Below are 17489 nucleotides of genomic sequence, written 5' to 3' on the forward strand. Positions count from 1 at the left end.
AGTATTCCTCCCCTTAAAGTCATTGAGCTTTTCTGCTCTGCTGTAATCACTTTTTCCCTTTGATGTCACATTTCTTCTGTCTTCTCTCACTCTTAATTTGAAAGTAACTTTGTGTTGTTTGTGAACGTAAGAAACTCTTAAGCAATTTTCTGTTTCAAAAAGTTTCTCTAATTATGCACACTTGTCTTCATCTATTTCAGAGGCAGGACTGATTTTGATGTGTGTTTATTAAATCTCTCAGATCCTGACCTTTCAGCCCTGGTGGCTGTTTACATAATTAGTAGCAGCTCACTGTGTGCAGATGCACTGAAGGTTTATTTGGGATAAGATGTACCTAGAAGTGATTTGACTGAATTAAGGTGCAGCCTGGGTACAAAAATGTGTCCTCGGGAGAGGGAAAACTTCAAGGCTGTGCCCTCTCAGGGCACATAAGTGACCTCATACCTTCAGCAGGATCCCCTGGGCCTGCACAGTTCTGGTTTGCACCAGTAGATGGTGGTGTAATAATCATTATTTTAGACCAAACAAAACAGTTTTCTCTTTCTGCATAGTTTAGTTAGGGCTGGGAGAAGGAAACATCATCTTCATGTCTAAATCATAATAGGAAGTTCTTAAAATTGCCATTTCAATTACTTCAGCCAGAGCATGCACAGTGTTCCTGTGTTGCTGTCCCTGCTCCTGTCACAGAAAATACTACTAATAGGATATTCTGCAATCAGTTCTATGATTTCTGAGTTGGAAGGGACCTACAAGACTCACTGAGTCCAACTCCTGGCCTTGTGCAGGACATCCCAAGAATCTCACCATGTGCCCAAGAGTGTTGTCCAAACACATCTTGCACTGTCAGGCTCAGTGCTGTGGCCACTTCCCCAAGAAGCCTGTTCCAGTGCCCAGCCACCCTCTGGGTGAAGAACCTGTTCCCGATACCCAGCTTAAACTGCCCCTGACACAACTTCAGGCCATTCCCTTGGGTCCTATCACTGGTCACCGGAGAGGAGAATCAGTGCCAGCCCCGCTGCTGCCCGTCATAAAGAAGTTGCAGCCCACCATGAGCTTTCCCCCCTCCAGGTGTTAGGAGTTGTGTGAGTGCTGTGAGAGTGAGACAGAACTGCACTCACTCTTCTGCCTCTGCCTCCTTTGGAACCATGGTGTTACAACACCAACCACGCTTACCTAAGCATCTTTCCTATACTGAATTGTAAGTGCAGAGAGGAATCTAGTGAGAAATAAGCCATTCTGAAAATTAAACAGTATTTTTATTATGAATATTCTGTCAAGGCTTGACAGAGCAGTTAGAGGAAATAATTTTTGTCAGTTACATAATTCAAAATAAAAATACCAGAATCATTACTACAAACACTTTTTTTTGCTCTACAAGTAAAGCAAAGGACCTTGATTACAAGAAGAGTTGTACTTCTAAGCCATCCAACTTGGGCAGTTTTGAATTAAATTTCTCATTGTCCAGTTCTAGAACTTCATAAAAGGAACTTGGAGCGGTTTTTCTGCTGCGCGCTTTAGAGCCAACGCGTAAGTATAAACCCTGGCATCTACTGCCAGATGTTCCTCTGCTACTAGTTCTGAAAATAAAGGAAAAAAAATCATGAGATGCTGTTAAAACCTTAGCCTTACAGAAATGTAAGTCCTTGCTAAAATGAAGATGTGTAGCATTCCAGACACTGCAAACGCCTGCTATCACTAACTCTCATATGTGGCCAGGTCTCTCACAGCTTTTTGTTTAACGTACAGCATTCTAGGGTGAGAGAAGACATGAGGAGCCCTGAGAAGGGATTCTTGAAGCTCATGTTAGTGCATTCAATGTGTCAGAAAGTTCTTACCATCAATCCTTTGCAGTAGGTCATTCTTTGGAAGTGAAACAACTTCCACAAATTCTAGGAGAGAAGAAAAAGGTTTACACATTCTTAAATTAATGAACAGCAGAGAAATTTACCTCAGTTTTCTGTTTCTTGCAATTTAGAAGGGGAAAGAAACTGATTTAATGCTCATCACCATCCAAAAGTTGTGAGCTTTCATGTATCAAAAAAAGGTCAATTAAATGGGGGAAGGCAGTGACTGGGCTCACTAAAAAATGTTTGGCAGAAAAAAGCTGGAAAAACAGTTGGGGTAAAAAGTGTAGTTGGTAGCTATGAAGGATAAGAATGCCAAAAAGAGAAACCTCCCTCTTGAGAATGAAAAATACACTGCTGAAGAAAACTTGTCTGGCTTCTCCTGGAACAGGAATGGATTGGAGATGCATTTCAAGACCAAACCATCTCAAAGGGTTTGTTAATGATGAATTTATGCTGGCTTACCCCTCCCCTGTCTTTCTGAATTGTCTTTAGGGCTTGACCTATAGCTGTTGGGGGTTCAGTAATTTGTATTTCCTGAAATATTGGTGCTATAGGTGCAACACTGGGAAAGATAATTGACGCAATAATGCCCCACAGGAATTTGCATCTAGGCCAAAGTCAACCTCAGGCACATTAGATTAGGGTCAGGAGATTACCCAAGCACAAATAAAAACCAGTTTTAACTGACTTTTTCTACGTAAAACTTGCCATATGAAGAATCACGACCTTATTGTCAATGAGATCACAGTCACATTACGTACCTCCATCATCTGCAAATGAGAAGAGTAGTGAGTTAAGGAGTTGAAATACAGTAGAATTTACAATTAAAAAGCATTTGATGGCTGACTGACTGTGAGTGACACTGCAATTACTTCCAGAGTAAAGCTACAACTGAGAGCAGTATCTAGGTTCACAAGTGCTTATGGCCCTCACTGAAATTTGGCACTGAAATGTTTTATTCTGAGTGTGCCAACAGCTGACACCTGGCAGCTGGGTTTCCCCAGTGGATTCAGCAGAGACACACTCATCTAGACTGCAGGATGTGATTGGAAGGATGTGCAGTATCCAAATCAGCTAGGACAGAAGAGATGAAGTGGTGGGGTTAACTGTTTTAAACCCATTGTTTTGTTATCTTCTCAAAATGTTCAAATAAATGGTAGAAAACTCACCAAGGTTTTGCTTAGGTCTTGTGTTCTCAGCCTCATCTCCATTAATGATGACGCTCACAATGTGTGTTGTGCTGTTTGACATTCCTGGGTCCAAGCACAGAGCTGCCAACAAGCACATGGAGAGATTCATTTTCCAGAGCAGGAGTCAGGCACCTTGACATTTTAGCAAAAGCTTTCACAGAAATGTATCTAATACAATAGGGAAATATATATTTGGCAGACATCTGTGCTGTAAGAGGAGAGAAAACTTTGTCTTCACATATTCTTAGAAGCAATGCTTCTGTAACTCTCAGCTCTTTTACAGATCCCTGGGAAGACTTGTTTTCACAGCCAAATTTACTTTCCATTCCATAGACTAAAGATTTACTCTGAAATATCCCTTATAGACTTCCTCAGTCTGTTGGAGTCTAATTTTGCCATCACCTGTCTCCAACCTCTCCCAGTCTCCAGCATGCAGTTGTAGCCAATAACTGAGTGACAAGACTCAACTGCAATGACATTTCCTCAAAATCCTAAGTGCCTCACCTACCTTCTCAAGTTTAGTTTATGATCCTCATTTTGCCTTCATTTTATCTTATGTAGAAAGCATAGGATTGGAACAACCATGTTCCAAAGGATCTCCAAATTTACTGCAATTACTCTCCTTCTTTCCAGCAGGAGAACCCGAGTGCTGTCACCTCCCCACAAGTACTGCCACCTCCCCACAAGTACTGCCACCTCCCCACAAGTACTGCCACCTCCCCACAAGTACTGTCACCTCCCCACAGCTGACAGAAGGGTGACCTCTGCATTATGCAGCTTTTTTTTCAAAGTTCACAGATGCTGTTCAAAGAAGTCAAGCAATTTAGACCTTTACACTGAAATGTCAAATCACAGCTTGAATAATTGGGTTTTGTGTAAAGGATGTTAATTAATAGTAATTTCCTCCCTGTAGACATCAAACTTACTTCAGACTGAAGTTCAGCTACTGATTCACATCAAGGACCAAAGTTTTACAGCCATGAGATGCTACCCTGCTAATCTGCATAGGCTTTGCTGCTTGGATTTTCCCTTTGGTTCACAGCATTTCAGACATTTAGAGTAGTCATCAAGACAGAATTAGCTTTGGTGGGAAAAATAAAAAAAAAGCAAAGACCTGGAGTACATTCAATGACTTCCCCCTTGTACCCAGTTTCTTCCTTCAGCTCTCGAAGCGCAGCACTTTCTGCTGACTCATTTTCCTCAATGAGGCCTGGGAGATACATAATACACAAAAACAATTAAAAGCTTCCCACTTAACTGCAATACCCATCCTGAGATCTAATCAAGCTTTATGGAAAAGGGGAAACATCATCACTACTCTGTCTTTACAGTGAGATAAGTGTTAGGAAGGATTCCAACCCCTGGATTCATTATGCTGCTGCCCACATCCTTAACCAATTATCTACAGAATCATGATGCCTTCTCCAAAACTGGCATTAATATTCTCATGAGGGAAAGAAGCCAAATGTTTTGACTCTTAGAAAAAGGAGTAGTGGAGGGAATTTTCTCCAATCTGCTAAAACAAGCTTATTTTGTTTTTTTTTATTATCAAATATTCTTATTTTGGAATAGCATGTGGAGCTCAGCATGGTTTTCCAGCTGGAGCTTCATTAAGATCACAGAATCACAGAATCAACTAAGTTGGGAAAGACCTTGGAGATCCTCAAGTCTAACCTATAAAATACATACCACCTATAAAATACATAAAGATTGACACTCCAAGCACATCTAAACACACTGAACCATATGTGACTCATCCCAATGTTTCAGCCACTTACCTGCAGGAAATTCCAAGCAGTAACCATTGATTGGGGGCCTGAACTGTTTCACCAGGACAATGCAGTCGTAGTGCAGGGTTCTCTGCAGCACTGCTATCACTGCTACACCTACCACAGCCATGGGAGACACAAGGACATGGAATGTGAGTGTAGCAGAAAGATTTTAGTGCCAAATCTGGAAAGGAACCTTGCTGCTACTCTGAGCATTAAATGTTGAGATGCCTGCTCCAGAATCCTGAATGATGAATTTAAGCTCTTTATATCATGCACGGTGAGAGATCTTCAAAGCTCCCCAGCAAGCCAGAGGCACATATACCAAGCAAGACCGAGCCTCAGGGAAGGGCTCTCCTGCCTACAGAAACTGCTTGAAAGCCTCTGTAGATAACTCTACTCTCCATTCCCAAGTCATGTCCCAAAGAGCCCCTTGGCCCCTGGCAGCAGACCCAATCACCAGTTTGTGAGCTACTCTGTGTCAGGGCACCCTTGATGTCTTAGGAAGTGCTCCATCATTTTAAAGTGAACACAATGACCTTGGGAAAGCAATCCCACCAGTAAGGTTCTGATTCTTCAGCACTTAATTTAGCCTTTCATTAGCAAAGCCAGCTCTGCCAAGCCACCTGTTCCACATCCTCATTCATTCAGGAACAGATCAGCTCAAAATCTGCATTGTCAGCTTATTGGAAGGACTTTCACAGGAAAAAAAAGGCAAACAGAAAAAACCACCAATTCTTACCATCAGCTGTAACTCCCTTTTTGTTGCCAGTACGCTTTACAGTTTCCCAAGTTCTGTTTAAACAGAGAAAAGAACAAATGAATACATAAATCATCTTCTACCCTTGCTACTTTCACTTAAAGCAAAATGTACCATCACACAGTGAGGTCTTGTAAGAAGCAGCAGGCCATAGGCAGGCCCTATAATACACTGGCACTATAAAATGTCTATAGTATAGTTTTCTTTTGCCTACTTAAGGAGGAAGAGAGAAAATAGTTAATTTTAGTTACAGAAAACACCCAATCTTGCTAATTTTAAGAGGATACTCTGCTGATGAACTGGGAGGCACTAGAGAAAGCAATCAGTAAAGAATCTAACATATTAAGGGGAGAGAACTAAAGCCATGTTGTAACACCTACACAAATACAGCAAAACTAAAGAGTACAAAAGAACTGGACAGAAATAATAACATACAAGAGGGCATTAATTTGTCAATAGTATGCAGGATCCAGCACCACCAGCAGGGAAAAAGGAGCTTGTAATGAAAAACCAGAAAAGCCACAGGATGGACTCCCTGATTGTCACAGAGTAGTTGCACAGCTGGAACTTGCTTCTATGTAGCATCCTTCCAAAGAACTGGAAATGCAGCACAATCCAGGTCCAATGTGCCCAAGAGGATTTAGGAGCCAAATTCAATCCCAATGCCTGCACATCTGCTGGAGTAAGATTCTCTCCTCTGAACAGCAGGAACTCTGAAGGAACCTCACAATGAATAGCTCTCATCTTGTGTGGAGTGATGTGTTTGTAATGCTCGTGTTCTCTAGCCTGGGGCCAGTCTGTACAATTGGGAATCTGGAATGCCAGAGAGGCCATTACCTGGTTTTCCCAAAGGGATCAGTGTAAGTTGTTTCTGCAAGCTTCAACCATTGTCTTTCCACAATTACCTAAAATAAAGAATGATTTGTTAGATACACTATAAAATTAATTCCAAAGAATTGGGAGAAACAACACTATTTTTTTAGGTTCTTTTGAAGACAAATTTCAGCATCACACCACATGCAGGAATGTGCAACAGCATTCCTATTGCTAATACAGAAAAAAAAAATACTTTAAATTCCTGAATATGAATATAAATATAACCCCAAGACAGTACCTTTTCTTAACATGAGTTTTATAACCAAGTTTTGATGAATTCAGTAATTAAGTGGGATTTTATGTACTGCAAAGTCCTCATTTTTTAGTAGGCTTTTGCAAGGGTAATGTATCAGCTGCAATAGGGTCTCTGGGCTGCACAGACTTTAGCTACCCCTTAGCAGAGAGCACAGCCCACAAGCTGAGCATGCAGGACTGAAAACCAAGCTATGCTGAAACTCTTCTTGCCCTGATCCCAGACTGTGGCCTTGTGTAACTGCTGTATTCTGCAGCTGTGAGAGTGACACATACCTGCCCCTTTAGGGTTCTGAGAGCTGCCGAGTGAGTGCTTGGCATTAACACTATGACCAAATGTCTTTTCTGGGCTAAGTGAGTTTATTTTCCCTGTGATGTTTCCTCATCTTTTCTGTAATTCATTTAAAAGAGAAAAATCCCAAGATACTAGCTCAGCAGTTTGCTTCTTTTACTGTAACTTGTTTTAAAATGAGTTATTTTTATTTCTTTGTCTATTATTTTGATGGGCAAAAACATCTGCTTATAACAGACTGAATGTGCCTTCCCAGAAAAAGGAAGAATGAAGTAAGATCAGCTCTCACTTTCATGGAAGATAGTCCAGCATCAGGCCACACTGTTACTGCACAGTTACAGAACCACTTCTGATACAAGAGCCACTGGCAGAAAGAGGGTAAATACTTCTCTGTATTAAGCCCACAAAATGACTGAAAAAAGTAAATACCTTAAAATGTGTAAGATCTAATTATAAATTTCCAGTGATATCAAAGAGCACTTTGTTTAAAAAAGAGAATAACTAAGAAACATTACAAAAAAACCCCAAGCAACAACAAACCAAACCATAAAAAAACTATACAAAACCAAACCAAAAGAGGATAAAATGAAAATGCTGCCTCCAAAATACCCAGCTCTTAATAGAAAACCCAAAAAGATTCCAAAAATTAAATCCTTTATGCTTATGTAATATTTGTATTAAAAAAATGCCCAAGATTAAAGACATAATACAAACAAATCTCTTCTTTCCTTGTGCCTTGAAACCAGAAGAAATTACAAGAGTGTGTTTACTCCATGAAGAACAAATAAAAGAAATCACATTTGTGTTATAACAAGAGCAGGACACTGCCAAACCTGCCTTAACACCAAAGATCAACTTTTAAGAGTTCACTTTAAAGGGGACAGAAACAAATCTAGGCAGTTTAGGGTGAAAGTGCTTCTAATAAGAATAAGGTACCTCCAGAATCCTTTCTTAGGTCTGGTATTAGCCTTACTACTCCTTAATGATGTCTTTGAAACAGCAATTATCTAAATTCAAATCCTTTCAGCAAACACAAAACGTGGTACAATCCTAAATGTTAAAGCAACCCTTGGTGGTTTGCCACCTTAAAGAAACGGACAACTGTTTGATAGAGAAAAGTGTTGCTGAGTTTCATAACCCACTAATTTGTAAAGTCTCTCAGGCATATCAGCATTATTTCTGAACACTGAACAACCTCCTGAAGAGACAATACAAGAAACAGATGCAAAATCTGAAAAAAAAGAGAAGCAGCTTAAAATAATGCAATGCTGTAGATTTCTCTTTCCTCATTGATAATTTGTATAATTATTTCAATAAAGAGGAATGTCACATTTTTTAAACTCTCTGACAATGCAGAAGAAACTTTTTTGTCTATTGAATAGGTTTTTATGAACAACCAGCCTCTCTAGCATTTTGTACTCTGCACTCACAAACTCACAAATAATTGTTATTTAACAACAAAAAGAGTCAAACCCAAGCATGCTGTACCTCTTCCTTAAGGACGAATTGTTTAGCTGTTTTTGCAACTTCTGTGGATGTCTCAGCTGCCATTTTCAGGAATGTCAGGTTTTTCCCCTCCTGTGCAAAGTCCATATATATATGAAACAAAATCAATATTTGCTTTCAGTGGAAAGTTAAAAGGTTCATTTCTGCACTGTAAATTAACAAATATAGCTTGTTGGAGAAAGTCGGGACGTGTGATGGCAAGTTCAATTCATGTTTTCAGCTCCACCCAGTGATTTCAGAGTCAAATAATTTAAAGGAGAAATGTAAATTTGGGTCAAATCCCTGATTTGTGTAGTTTTAATAGTCCTATCAGCTGTCAGGGAGCTATGCCAGCTGAAGACACTTTTCTTACCTATTCAAATGTCAGACACACATACAGACAATTAATCCATTTCAAGTAGTTTCATTCTGATCTGGGTGAAATGCTCTGTCAACAGTGTCTGGACAACAGGACTCTGCACTCCACTGTGAAAGTGAAAAAAAAAAAAAAACCTTTATGCCAAGAGGAGTTCAGTGGTAAAAACTGTCTACTATTAAAAACAAGAAGTAGAACCTATCTCCAGCTCACATCACAAATAAACACGTAAATTACTCAATCCTTCCACTAAAAAGCAAGGTCAAAAATCATGGGGCAGCACATGGGGCTGGTGTGATAGTGTGACCATGGCATGTCAGTCTCTTACTGGGAATGATGTGCCCAACACCATGCAAAAGGCAGCATTTTCATTTAAAAATTGCCCAAAGCAAGGCTCTGCACCTGCAGCTCGTGCCTCAGCCTGCATCCCCAGGAAAGTGAGATCATGCAGCAGTTCCAGCCTAAAGACACAGCAGGCAGCAGAAAAAAATATATTAGAGACTGACCCTGTGAGACTGTGATACTATGGGGCACTTTCTGCACAGAAACTTATACCAGGGAAACCATCTCTGGTATTAACTTAATACTGAAATCCTGAAAATCATCACGAATCATAAGCAAAAGCCAGTGAAAAGAAACAAATCAGTTTAAACACCAGGAGAGATTAGATGAGATGAAATAATCTTAAAGATCTCAATCATCCATAGTTATGATGGTCATAATCTTTCCATAAAGTCAAAAAGAATCTTTCCATAACTTCAACTATGGATTAATAAGGCTCTGTGTGGTCTCTAGCAAAGAACAGTTCCAAATAGTGTGAAAAGCTTCTCTGTCACACCCAGCTTTTACTTCATCTTTATCCTTCTGTGGTAACATCTGTTGCACACTAGTGAAACATGAAGGGCAACAATCAGCTTTCTTACATACTGGATTGACAGTTACTTGCAGTAAGTAGTTAAAAGGAACAGGTAGGACTAAATAGTTCTGTTTATCAGCAGGAATAAAACTAAATTACATGAAACCATTTCCTTGGTCTGTACACAGGGCAGGCTCTTCCTTAAGAAAGTCGTTTTGGATGAAGTAGGTGATAGAGGTCAAATGTGAAGATTGGTTTTATGTAATGTAAGTCTTGAAAAGAAACCCTGACCTGTTAAACCAAATGCTGTTCCTTTAAAAAAAAAAGTTCTATAATATTCTCCTAATGCAATGAAGCTCCTTTTCAAAACTACATAGTTTTATTATCTATCTTACCACTATTTGTATGAAAAACTGTTCAGTTGCTTGTGTTCTAGTTTCTACCCCACTTCAGTTCAGTCAGCTCTTCCAATGTTTGGAACTCCCTTCTCTTAGGATTGAAGAGTTTTATCTGGACAATGGCCATGGACTCATGCTGTGATTCTCAAATACAAGATCAAGCTTTCCACCAAACACAGGAAAAAGTAGCACAGCCCAGGAGAAACAGTCAAAGGAGGCTCTGTGTGATGTCTCTAAAAACACAAAAACCTTACATGCCCAGCTACAGCAAATTCACCTCCTACATTTGGAAAGAATTATAGCCTTTTGCATTGTCAATATATATATATATCAAAGGAGTAGAGAGCGAACCATAGCCTTGTTAAAGTCGTCTTTGGATTGGGCTAAGTCTTCCTCTTTTACTCTCCCCTCACAGGAAATCCTGTTCCATTGATCACACTAATCCTTCTGCACAAATACCAGTGTATCCTTCTCAAATGTGGATTACCACAGCTGTATCATGGAAAAAAAAATACTAGAACCTCATCTCATGGCAGAACCTGTTTTCAAAACAGCTTGTTCTCTCCTGAGAGATTCAGCAGTGACTTGCTACTTAAAACAACAACAAAAAAATACAGTTTCGGTGGTTTGAATTATCATTAAAACCTAAAATGGGTGAACATCTCAAAAAGAGAGGAATGCTGATCTATCCCAGCTTCTGTAGTTTGGGTCTCCTCCACAAGTGGGTGCAGTAACTCTGTGTATAGTGACATTTTTAGAAGTTCCACCAAAATAGTATTTTTGTCCAGATTCAGTTGGCAGTATAGAAGTGAGAATTTCTGCTGTTAGCAAGCTGAAATACTGTTTGGTTAAATGAAGGCTGCATTTCTGGCATCTCATGTTAGTCATGCTGTCAAGGATGGCAACGTCTCTTGTTCATAAACAAAATTAGCTGCAACTGAAAATTAAATTTAACACTAAAATGTGATATTTCTAAAGGCCAATTTAGCTTTCAGATCATGCCTTGTCTTGCAGTTTTTCTATCTCATAAAATTCCCTCTGCATATAAATATGAGTTCATTTGAGTTAAAAATTCAATGCAGCTGATACAGAAGCCTGGCTACCTGACTTAGGATTACATGAGCTCTAAGAATACACATTTTTAATTGTTATAAATGCAATCTTAAGAATATGCCAAAGTACCCACATTTACCAGCTGCCTTAACATGAATCAACAGCACTCAAACTATCAATTATGGGGGAAAATAAATGTTTTCTACTTTCTCTGGTAGTTTTTGTGCCCAGTGTTAGAGTGTACTGCTGGCAAATCATGCTACTTCTTCCATTTATTTCAAACTGGGATCAAATTCTGTCCTGAAAAAGCCATGCCACTTATAAAACATGTAACTTTATTCCCACTGCTTATTTCTTTATGGAGTGGCTTCCTTTCAAGGCAGCATCCAGCCATTCTACAGTTTCCAAATTATCCTTCCCACCAGTTAAAATCTTAAGCCAGCCAAGGTCTGTGAATCAGTTTGAGAGAGAAGTCAAGATATCAGAACTATACTTCAATATTAATACCTAGCTAGATGGATTAGCTTTCCTAAATCACTTTCCAGAAGACATTCTCTGATCCAGACACACATTCCAGCTGACAGCAACCAGATTTAATGGAAGCTCAGCAATGGGGAGGGTCCCACGGCAAATTCGAGGTCAAATGAAATACAGCTTTTCTTACAAAGAATGCGCAAAAGAGAAACTGGCAACATTTTATGCAGGATTTAACCAACAGCACTCAGATACCTAGGCTGAAGATAAACATAACTAAAAACTCTTCAGGCACTTTAACCTTGTTACTTGCACTTCAGCATTCCAGAAACAAAGTCAATTTAGTAGCAATTAAGTTGAGGGGAGGGAGAAAGGTAGGGGGGAAATGTTTCATTTCTATCAAAGTATCTAGAAGCGCGGATGAACCACGTGGTGGTGGAAGCCAAATAAAACGTGGGCAAGTAACTGCAAAGCAAACAAGGATTATCTCACACAAGCAGACGAGGGTGAGAGGCAGGTCCATGGTGTTATCAAACTTCCCAACAGCTGAGGTGTCACACAGCTGGGGAGACATCCCCAAACTGCAGATGTGAGAGCACAGGAGGAAACACTGCATGGAAACAATGCCATGCAGGGGACACGACAGCTGAACCACGGGGCTTAACCATCCCCCATACTACTCTGTGAATGCTTGACTTGGGACTGAGCAAAACGAAACAGTGGTTGATAAAAAACTTAACACGAGCTGACAATGGGAGCTCACAGCCCAGGGCTGCATCCAAGGATTCTGCCCCTCTCCCCTGCCCCTGTGAGAGCCCACCTGGAGCTCTGTGCACTGTTCTGTGTCCCAAACACTACAAGGACATGGAACTGTTGGAGCAAGCCCAGAGGAGGCCACGAAGTTGATCGGGGGACTGGAACACCTCCCCTACAAAGACAGGCTGAGAAAACTGGAGAAGGTGGTGCGGAGACTTCAGAGCACCTTCCAGCACCTGAAGGAGCTACAGGGAAGCTGGAGAGGGCCTGTGATAGAACTAGGGGTAATGGGTACAAACTGAAAGAGGGGAAATGTAGGTGAAGTATTAGGAAGAAATCCTTTACTGTGAGGGTGGTGAGACACCAGAACAGATTGCCCAGGGAGCTGTGGATGCCAGGACGGATAAAGCCTCGAGCAACCCGGTCTCACGGGAGGATTCCCTGCCCATGGCAGGGGGTGACTGACACTGGCTGATCTTTAAGATCCCTTCCAGCCCCTTAACATCCCATGAGTCTATGAAACAGCTCCATGCAGGGCACACGCGGGCACAGGGAGGAGAGCAGAACCCAAAAGGGTAACACGTTACTCAGCTATTCCTCGGCTCGGGGCAGGGCAGAGCGAAGGCGGGACGCTCCGGGGCGCCGCCGGCACCGGGCAGCGCTGAGGCGGCGGGGGCGGAGCCGGGCCCTGTGCGCCGGCGATGGCGCCGGGCGGCGCCCGGAGCTGCGCGGGAGGTTCCGGGCGGAGCGGGAGCTTCCGGCGGCGGCCGGGCTGAGGAGGAGGAAGAGGAGGATGAAGAAGGAGCAGGTGGCGCACTGCCAGTTCTCCGTGTGGTACCCGCTCTTCAAGGCAGTCACCATCCGCAGGTGTGGGCGGTGAGGGGCGGCGGGGGCTGCGAGAGGCGGTGCGCTCGTAGGGGAGCGGGGGGGAGGAGTGTGGGGTGAGGGAGAGTGTCCTTCTGTCCTTCCCATCCCCTCTGTCCTGCTGAGGCTCACCTGGAGTGCCCGCTTCGGTTCTGGGCTCCTCAGAGCAGGAGGAGCATGGGGCTCCTGGAGCGGGTCCAGAGCAGGGCTACGAGCGTGGTTAAGAGACTGGGAAAGCTGAGGGAACTGGGCCTGTTCGGCCTCGGGGACACAGAATGGTTTGGGTTAGGAGGGACCTTAAAGATCATCTAGTTCCAGTCCCCTGCCATGGGCAGGGACACCTTCCTCTGGACCAGGTTGCTCCAAGCTCCTTCCAATCTCCAGGGATGGGGCAGCCACAGCTTCTCTGGGCAACCTGTGCCAGGGCCTCACCACCCTCACAAGAAAAAAGTTATAACTAATATCTGTCTAAACCGACTCTCTCTCAGTTGGAACCCATTCCCCCATGTGCTGTCACTACAAGCTCTTGTAAATAGTCTTGCTCCATCTTTCCTGCAAGTTCCCTTCAGGTACTGTAAGGAAAAAGAGATGACCGAAAGGGGACTTCATCAATGCATGTAAATATCTAAAGAGGGGTGCCAGAGGATGGACCAGCCTCTGCTTGGTGGTGCCCAGCCATAGAAGGCAAAGGGCAGAAACCCATGCCCAGGAAATTCCACCTGAACATGAGGAAGAGCTTCCGTCCTGAGCAGTGACCGAGCACTGGAACAGATTGTCCGGAGAGGCTGTGGAGTCTCCCTCACCGGAGATATTCCAGAAGTGTCTGGACACATCCCTGTGCCCTGTGCTCTGGTACGGCCCTGCTTGAGCAGGCAGGTCGGAGCAGATGAGCCCTGTGGTCCCTTCCAACCTGACCCATTCTGGGATTCTGTGGGGTTGGGTGAGACAGAGGGGACCTGTGTGGGGCAGAGCTGGGGAGGAGGTGGTGGTGAGGGATTGATTGAGCTATCAGCTGCAGTGCAGGGAGGTGGGGACTTGTCTCTACATCCCAAGGGAGTGTTTTGGGAAGCCCTGGGGCAGGCCGTGTACCCCTGTGCTCCCCGCTCTCCTGGTGGGACTCCATGCTGAGCAGAAGATATCCACATTGTTTCTACTTGCCTACTTAAACTGTGACTGAGTAGATCCAACCCAAGTGGCCAACTTGGTGTTTCTGTGTATTTCTGGAAGCCATAGGAAATTCTGCAGTTTCTAAGGTGCTGCTAGAGGTCATGAGATAGTTACAAGAACTACCAGTAGCTCAGGAAAGTCGAGATAGCCACCCTGTTGGATCAAAAAGTGCTGAGATCATGCTTTTAGTAATCAGAGCATTTGATCTTTTATCCTTCTTAGTGTTTAACACAGGCTTATTTTTGGTAAGTTTAGTGACAGTACTGCATTTTTGGAACTTAGGAGGGCATGGGCAAATTTTGATTTGGATTTCAGAAGGAAAACCTTTAGTTTTAGTTTGAGCAACATGTTGTCTCTTAACAAGCTGCACACAATTTTACTTGGAATTTCTTAGAGCTTTGAAGGAGTGGGACATTTTTGTGTATTTCATCTAAAAGTTTTGTCCTATGTTTCCGTGGAGGGAAAATGGGCATTGCTTTTTTGGGTGAGGGATAAGATGGGCAAAAGATAATTTTATTCTGTAATGTTAGAGGACAAAACCTAGGGTTGTTGGAGTATGTGCTATGAGAAAACTAAATTCTTTTATTTCATTAGGATTTGATTATAACAAGTAATAATAAGGTATTAAAGAGATTTTCACATTTCTTCCAGTGTTATACTTCCCCTGCCAGAGAATGTGAAAGAGTATTTGCTGGATGATGGAACACTGGTGGTTTCTGGAAGGTAAAGTGTGTTTTCTCCCCAGCTCCCAAGTATTAATGCCATTTTATATCCACAACAGCATTTTGTATATACATATTGTATTGAGCATAATGAGTTTTTACATTTGACCAGTGTGACTGCAATAAACCTCACACTGTGTGAGCATGTGAATGGGCTGACTGTTGTTAGCACAGCTGGATTTGCTGGTGCCTGAAGCAGATCTTAAAATCCATGAACTACAATTCCTTCTAGAAAGGTGGACAAAGTCCTTTCAATTTTTTCTCCACCTTTCTCTGGGGAGTGTACCAGTCTCTGGGATGCTCTACTGCTGGTTTGTGTATGGTTCTTTGGATCTAGCTGGGTCCACTTCACAGGCTTGACCTGTCCCTTATCAGTCCAGGGGTGAAGTGACATTACCTGAGCTTAATTCTCAATAAAATAAGCTCTATACAGACTCAATAGTTAGTAGCCTTTTTTATAATCATTTGCATGTGGGTAATCCGTGCATATGACAAAGCTGAATGTCCTGTATGTACACCTATGCCAGGATTTTGGATGCAGAAGAATGAGGTGCAGAGGTAGCAGGAACAGCTGGTAAGAGCACAGGCCTTGCTCTTTGTTTCTGTGTAGGATCTCACTGTGTGGTTTCCTTGTGGAATGGTTGCTGCATGCATCTTGTTAATGATCAAACCCAGAAATCAGTCCTCACTCCATGATTCCCTAACTGGTAGTTTGCCCCTTGGAGAGCAACCAGTGAGGCTGTGAGTGAAAGGGAGCTTGGTCTGATTTATAAGGTATCAACTTACATAAAAATTGAATTTAAATGGCTTGTAAACATGAAATTATTTAATTTTTAATTTCTAAATTGTTTTTCTTATTAAAGGATATCCAGAAAATTAGAATAGTTTTTTAAATTATTTTGGATCAGAAGTAGCATTGTCACCTGCTTCTGCAGAATTCTACAATTTATTTAGCAGCAGCTGTATATTTTAATAAGCCCTCAGAAAGGCTGAAATTGAAGGTTTGACTTAACAGCTGTGTTCTACAATTTTGCTGTCTTCAATGGAGTAATGGAAAGGTGTATGATTGACTTAAATTAGATTTTTAAGATGTTTGCATCTTTTAGAAACCATTTTTTCTCTTACTTGAATTTCCTTAGCTATAAGTGAATGTGATCTTCTTGCACTCAAGGCCAAGACTGCTTTTAACTTCAGTGCACCCCTGTCTGACCTCCAGATCTCAAAAACTGGATTGATGGTTTAGTCCCTATGGAAGTGCATTGAGGGACTGCAGAGACCCAGCTTGTCTAAGAATTGACTTTTGGTTGGGATTTACGTTTGACTTTGCCCTGTTTGCTACATTCTCCACTTTACATAGGATCTTCTTTTGTCTGTATGCTGAGTGTGAGGACATTTTCTTTTCAGAGCCAGAAATTCACAGGTCAACATTTGAAACTCAAGGTTTATGAATTTTTACTTGGAAAGGGAGTATGGAGGCAAAAATTTAAACTGAACTTGTTTTTAAAAAAATTAAATTTGTGTTTGTGTCAGAGTACAGTAAAGTTGGAAAAGAATCATTAACAGGGTGTTGAAAAGCTTCAATTATGGTGTTTCAGAGCAAAAACTGATCTGCTAATTTGAAAGAAGCAAAGTGTTCAGGGTAGGACCTAGGCCTAATGCCAGCTATTTGGTCTTTAGTTTTCAGTACTGGCTTCTCTGATTTTTCTCTGCCAGGGCTTTGAGGTTTAATCTTCTTATGGAAACATTTTGACATCAAGAGCTGGAAATGCTGTGGAAATGTAATGGACATGGTCAAGTCAAACTCCAGTGCTTAATTTTTTTCCTGTTAATTTTTTGTTTCAGAGAAGATCCGCCAAGTCATGCTCAGGAGGGCAGTGATGATGCAGAGGAGATACAGGTCAGCATAAAATGCAAATTAATGTCAAGTATCTTGAGAAAAATATGAATGTATAACTTCTTCTGAATAATTTGTAAGTGCAGAGAGTCCTTCACAGAAGTAATTGTCATGTGGTAGTTAACATGAAAAATGTAGAAATGTGATCACTTATGCTGTGAAGTCATGGAAAGTTTAAGATATTTCTATGTTCTTTCACAGAAGACTTTTTTTATTTTTCATTTCTTGGTAATTGCATTTGTAATAATGATTGAGGAATGTTGCAATTGAACTTAATGCTGTTTCATGCCCTGAAAAATTAGGAGTGCATTTGGAGTAGTTACTTAAAGAAACAGTGAAAGTTTCTGAGGCCATAATAACTCAGAAGGCCATTCTAGAGGGAAAACTGGTGTAATTACAAGGTGACAGAAGGTACAAGGAGATGAAAAATAAATAAAAGTGAAGCTAATGGATAATGG

At 41.6% G+C, this 17489-nt stretch overlaps 2 protein-coding genes across 3 annotated transcripts in view; one reads left to right on the plus strand and one right to left on the minus strand.

The window, feature by feature from the left end:
- Positions 1 to 1234: 1234 nt before the first annotated feature.
- On the minus strand, positions 1235 to 13013 carry NUDT5 (nudix hydrolase 5). Of its 2 annotated transcripts, XM_068189486.1 has the most exons (9): positions 8475 to 8564; positions 6404 to 6471; positions 5549 to 5601; positions 4816 to 4923; positions 4152 to 4247; positions 3017 to 3118; positions 2609 to 2617; positions 1836 to 1889; positions 1235 to 1577 (listed from the first exon to the last, which is right to left on the minus strand). In XM_068189486.1, exons 1-9 carry the CDS (start codon positions 8535 to 8537, stop codon positions 1468 to 1470), a joined length of 663 nt encoding a protein of 220 aa, XP_068045587.1. In that variant the 5' UTR covers positions 8538 to 8564; the 3' UTR covers positions 1235 to 1467. The 2 variants fall into 2 exon arrangements, with proteins under 2 accessions (XP_068045587.1, XP_068045586.1); XM_068189485.1 differs by lacking the exons at positions 1235 to 1577; positions 1836 to 1889; positions 2609 to 2617 and adding an exon at positions 12952 to 13013 and having other exon boundaries at positions 2631 to 3118.
- A 59-nt stretch (positions 13014 to 13072) lies between these two features.
- Positions 13073 to 17489, plus strand: part of CDC123 (cell division cycle 123) — a 30434-nt gene continuing 26017 nt past the window's right edge. The window contains exons 1-3 of the mRNA XM_068189483.1: positions 13073 to 13251; positions 15067 to 15138; positions 16980 to 17034. Coding sequence (XP_068045584.1) covers positions 13178 to 13251; positions 15067 to 15138; positions 16980 to 17034 — 201 coding nt within the window. The 5' untranslated portion in view covers positions 13073 to 13177. The remainder of the gene's footprint in view (positions 13252 to 15066; positions 15139 to 16979; positions 17035 to 17489) is intronic.

The sequence above is a fragment of the Anomalospiza imberbis genome, chromosome 5 (genome assembly GCF_031753505.1).
Source record: "Anomalospiza imberbis isolate Cuckoo-Finch-1a 21T00152 chromosome 5, ASM3175350v1, whole genome shotgun sequence".
NCBI classification, from domain to species: Eukaryota; Metazoa; Chordata; class Aves; order Passeriformes; family Viduidae; genus Anomalospiza; species Anomalospiza imberbis.